The sequence below is a fragment of the Balaenoptera ricei genome, chromosome 11 (assembly GCF_028023285.1).
Source record: "Balaenoptera ricei isolate mBalRic1 chromosome 11, mBalRic1.hap2, whole genome shotgun sequence".
NCBI lineage: Eukaryota > Metazoa > Chordata > Mammalia > Artiodactyla > Balaenopteridae > Balaenoptera > Balaenoptera ricei.
This window is the reverse complement of record NC_082649.1, coordinates 32,540,269-32,545,355: the sequence shown is the minus strand read 5'-3', so window position 1 is coordinate 32,545,355 and position 5,087 is coordinate 32,540,269. Positions and strand designations below refer to the sequence as shown.

At 60.9% G+C, this 5,087-nt stretch overlaps 1 protein-coding gene across 2 annotated transcripts; it reads right to left on the bottom strand.

The window, feature by feature from the left end:
- Window positions 1–642: 642 nt before the first annotated feature.
- Window positions 643–3,870, bottom strand: LRRC73 (leucine rich repeat containing 73). Of its 2 annotated transcripts, XM_059937447.1 has the most exons (6): window positions 3,037–3,869; window positions 2,254–2,414; window positions 1,785–1,907; window positions 1,296–1,396; window positions 933–1,155; window positions 643–786 (listed from the first exon to the last, which is right to left on the bottom strand). In XM_059937447.1, exons 1-6 carry the CDS (start codon window positions 3,306–3,308, stop codon window positions 716–718), a joined length of 951 nt encoding a protein of 316 aa, XP_059793430.1. In that variant the 5' UTR covers window positions 3,309–3,869; the 3' UTR covers window positions 643–715. The 2 variants fall into 2 exon arrangements, with proteins under 2 accessions (XP_059793430.1, XP_059793431.1); XM_059937448.1 differs by lacking the exon at window positions 1,785–1,907 and having other exon boundaries at window positions 3,037–3,870.
- Window positions 3,871–5,087: the final 1,217 nt, after the last annotated feature.

Sequence of the window (5,087 nt, the reverse complement as noted above, 5' to 3'; positions counted from 1 at the left end):
TTCGTCTATTAATGACCTTCCTTCTGCCCTTATTCTCTCCATTCTTGAGTATTCCCAGTCCTAATCACATCCTAGCCTTTGCTGCTGACTCCCCCCCTACCACTGCTCTGCCTGGGGCTTCCCTGGGCACAGAGCATCAGGCGGTGGGAGAGGGTGTACCTCAAGTAACCCTGGCAGGGCCCCTGAGTCTCTCCTTGAGGTAGGGTCCAGCCCAGCTCGGGGGGGGCTCTTTACCTCAGTTACGATCCTTACAGGGCCTGTGTAAGGTGTCACCCCAGAACCCCAGGTCCTGTAAGTCAGAGACCTGAGCCAGACCTGTTTGAGACATTTGGGGCCAGTGGACGCTGCCTGGAGCTTGGGCCGTGGGGTGGCACTGCCCCCTAGTGATGTCTAGTGGTAGTTCCAATTCCTCCCTTGCTGCCAGCCCCCAGTGACCAGAGCCACACGTAAGGTTGTTGAGTTCATAAAATCTCTTCCGAGCCAGCGGGCTGCAGCCAGAGCTGCCAACAAGTCCAGAGGCATTGCCTTGGGTTCCAGTGCCCCCAACGATTTTGTTTAGTCACAGCTTCCAGAGCCTCCCACCATGCTGCCAGGAGCTGCCAGAGCCCCAGGCACACCCCCCCCCCCCCTCCTAAGCCCCAGGACCTGACCCTGACATCTGGGGCAAAGTGCTGGAGACGCAAATGTAATGATGCGCAGAAGCCTGAATGGAGAGTCACATCTCCGTCTCAGCCAACAGACTGTCCCCTAGTCCTGACGTCATTAGCACCATCTGAGAGCTGGGATCTGTGGAAGGGCAGAGAGGTGTTCAGACCACCATGCATTCCTCTGCTGGGGACCACAAATAGAAGTAGCCTAAGTTTCTCACACCCACTCTCCCTGGTCCCAAGCCTCTTTCAGACCTGGCTCTGATCAACCCTTGCGGCTCTTACCACTGGGGCACATCCAGGAGCTACTGCCCCTCTGGTGGGCAGCAGGCTCCCGCCCTCTCTCTCGTTCCTGGGTGTCGCCAGCCCCTCCTGCCACCTCCTCCTCCTCCTCCCCCTCAGAGAGGAGGTCACAGATCTGCTGCTGCAGCTCCGGGCTAATGCTGTTCTCAGCCAACACCAGACTCCGCAAAGCTGTGGGGTAATTTTCCACCATGTCCAGCAGGGTCTGCAGTGGGGAAGAGTACGGAAAAGGATGAACACAGTTAAGGCAGCTCCTGACTCCAACCTGCCACCCCTTCAGTATGTCCACAGACACACTGGCTAACCTCAACCCCTGGCCCATCCCCAAACATGAAGGCTTCTCACCTGAGCTGACTGGTTGGTGAGCCCTGTACCCTCCAAGTCTAGGACCTCTAAGGTGCGGCTGGAGGCCACAGCTACAGCCAGCATCCCTGCCACATGGTCACCTGGGGAGATAGTACACGTGCACACACTCACCAGCAGTCATTCACAGGCCTGCTAACCCTTTCTCCCCACAGCCTCCCCACTGCCCTGACAACCTTAGAATCCACCCCCAGGCCAGGAAACGCTGGCAATTGGTAGGTGGCCAGGAGGGGAGCATTGTGACTGATGAGTGAATGGATGAAGCAAGCCAGGCCCAGGGGCGGTGATGGATGCTCTGATCTACCTGTTGGTCATCTGGTCCTCAACACAGGTGGCTCCTCTACTTCCACCCAGAACCCCCCTTCTTCTTTCCTCCGCCAGTGTGCTGGTTACCATGGCAACTGATGGTCCCAGGTTCTTGGACAGGGGTGAGGGGTGGTGAGAATCAAAGGGGGCTTTCTTGAGCCTCACCCAGGGGGTTGTAGTCCAGATTGAGGACGCGGACCTGGGAGCTGTGGGCCACGGCAATGGCGAGGCGGCTCCAGCCCTTAGGGGTGATGCCAGGGTTGGCGCTCAGCGTCAGCTCCTTCAAGCCTGGGCAGCATCATAGCGAGAAGCCAGGATGGAGAGGGTCAGGCCTTTCTCAAGCCCATCCCCCACCTGGGGATCTCTGGGGTATCCCTAGTGACTGAGAGCTACCCCACCTCCTCCACAGAGCTCCAGGGACATTAGCGGCCCATGCCTTTCCTGCCCGCTGCAGCCTGGATACCTGAGTCTCCATCCTGCTCAGCTCCCAATCCTTCTCCCTCCTAAGAGGATTCGAAAAACATTCTCACCCACACAGTCAGAGCCCTCATCTCTGGGCCATGCCCCCTGCCCTCTGCACTGAGCTTTTCATGAAGGCCACACTAGCCCATGCCCTCAGCGGGGCCCTGCTCACCAGACTTGGCCCCATCAGGGGGGAGGAGGCCACAGATGAGGTTGATGGCTTCATCACCTAGCATGCAGTCCCCCAGGTCCAGAGCCACGAGGGCAGGGTGGAGGGCCAGAGCTGGATTCAGCAAGGCCAGCCCCGCATCTGTCAGAGGGCTCCCATGCAGGCTGGGGGGGTGAGACCAGAAAGCAGAGGTTACTGCAGTCATCAGCCCTTACTGTAAGGGAGAAGGGGCGCCCTCCCTTATGGTGAGCTGTAGAGCTGAGGGGGACATTCAGTCACAGCACTTGGGAGAGGCCTTGGGAAGGAAAAAAGAAAATTCTAGACTCTTAAGAATGCAGTTAGAAGGGGAAAATTCGGTTTCTTTTCTGGGGCAGGGACTGGGATCCAGATCAGAACACAGAGAAAGGGTGTGTGGGTGGTGTTTTGGACAGAACGTAGGGGCAGGGATCTAGTCCTCAGGGGAGTATTCCTTCTTGGGTACTGAGCAGCTACCCCGGAGAAGTCAATGCGGGTGATTAGGTTGGGAGGTACACGGGCCCTGCCAGGAAGGGGTGGGTATCCTATATCATTTGGGGTGGAGCTGGTGTTCAAAGTCTGGAGGTGAGGCAGGAGCTTGGAGGGTGTTGTGGAGGTATGGGCAGAGGAATGAGGTGCGTGAATAAGGGGTGAGAAGGTAGGCTGGTGCAAAGACAGGTACCAGAAGGTGTGCGGAGGAACAGGAGATGGCAGGGGGAGTGCGAGGAGGGGTGCGGTGCCCGGGACCCCTTTTAGAGGGAGCGCACTCACAAGAGGGACTGGATGGAGCGGTTGGTCCGCAGCGCCTCCGCCAGCTGCTTGATGCGGCTGGGGCTGGACACGACGCCCAGGTTAAGGTTGAGCTGCGCCAGGGACGTGGCCCCGGCCAGGGCCCGGCAGATGCGGCCGAAGTCGCGGTCGCAGAGACGGCAGCCGCGCAGTGAGAGCAGGCGCACGGCGTTGTCGCGCAGGCCGCGGCAGATGTCCCGCACTTCGGCGCCTGACAGCGGCTCCCCCGATATCTGGATGGAGCTGGGCAGCATCGTACCCACGGCTGGGCCTCCGGGCCGGGGCCGGGGCCCGGGCCGCGGCCGAGGTTGGCGGGGCCGCGGGCGGGGTCGGGGCTGGGGTCCGGGCTGGGGTCGCCGACGCAGCGGGGGCAGAGGGGGAGGCAGAGGCACAGGCGGCGGAGGCGGGGGCGGCGGCTGCGGAGAGGAGCGCCGGGGCCCGCGCGGAAGCCGGCCGGGATTGCGGAGGCGCCGAGGTCGCCGGCCGGGCTGACACCGCGCGGTGCTGGGGCCGGGGCGGACCGTGCCGTCCGTGTCTGGGCGGCGGGCCGGGGCGCGCGTTCTGGGGCCGGGCTGGCGCTGCTCCGCGCTGGTCTTCGTCCCTCACGGTTACGGCGCCGGCTCAGGGGCCTCGGCTTAGGACGCGCGGGACCGGTCTCCGCTCGGAGGCCGCATCTGCTGCCTCCCTTCCTCCAGCCCCACTCCCCCTACCGCCCCGCAGGGAGAGCCCGAGGCGGGCAGACGGGCGGGCCGGCAGGCGGGCAGCGGGTGGCGGGCGGCAGCTCGGGCTCAGGCTGCTGCGCAGGAGCGGGCGGCGGGTTCCCATGGCAACGGTATCGTCACCACCGCTCGCCCCGCCTCCTGCCCGGCGTAGGCCACGCGGGCACACGAGGTTTGCGCACACCTGCTGTTCAGGAGCGGTGGGGGCGCTCTTCCCCCGGGTGTAGGGCCAGACAACAGGTGGCCAGGTGGAAGCCTGGGACGGGCAGGGGGTGGGGAGGGGAGAATAGAGGCACATCACGTGGAGACGGCATTTGAGACAGTTACACGGTTCTTTTGCTCATTTTCTCGTCGTTCCCCGTTCCTAAGGGCCAGACCCCTCGGTGCCTTCGCCTGGATCCCAGGGACGCCCCCCACCCCCGTCCAGTTTAGAGGTCCCTAGGGCCCTTTAATTCGCGCCTCGCCCCGCCCCCGCGACAAGAGGCGCCGCGTGCGCGGGCATTCCAGGCGCGAGGAATTCCTCGCGTGACCCTCGCCAAGATGGCTGCTCGCAGCGGCGGCGCCGGGAGCCCCGGCCCGGTGGAACCCCAAAGGGTCCTTGAAGCAGGTGAGCCGCAGGTAGATGCAAGGCGCTGGTGCCGTTCCTTTCCCAGGTGATTAGGGCACTGCTGATGCTCTGACGTCCTCAGTATCCGTGGGACTGGAGTAGCCAAAATGAAGGGGGTGGGGTACCAGGAGAGCGGCCTGGAGTGGCTGTGGGGCCGTGAAAAGTGGGCCGGAGCTTTCAGTAAGGGCACACTGCACAATACAGGCAGTGTCCTTAGAACGTTGTCCACTGGTAATAGTGTAGGGGCCTCACATCACATAGGATCACATAGCGTGAATGAAGGGCACATCTTTCTTAGTCCCTTTATTAGAAGGGAAAAACGCTAACCCAGATTTACTAGGGTAATGAATTTTTTTAAAATGAGTAATATAAACAGTGAAGGGAGGTCAAAGATTCTGTTCCCTCCATTAACCACCTGACTTAAGTGGAACAGATTAAATGGGTAGTGGAAGCGGATGGTGCTGTGCTTGGGGTGATTATTGCTTTTAAGTGTAAACAGCACTCTTGAGAGAAAGGACTGAGAGAACTCCTGAAGAAAGGTTTGTTCCTCTGGCCCCAGTATAACCAGGGCAAAGCCAACTTTGGCTTCAAATGTGCACCTCCACAGAAAAATTATCCCTACACAATGGTCCAGGTGCACAAGGGCCTTGTAATGACATGGTGTTGGGTCTGGAAGTTTTTGTCCAGTTGTCACTGCTCCATAGGCA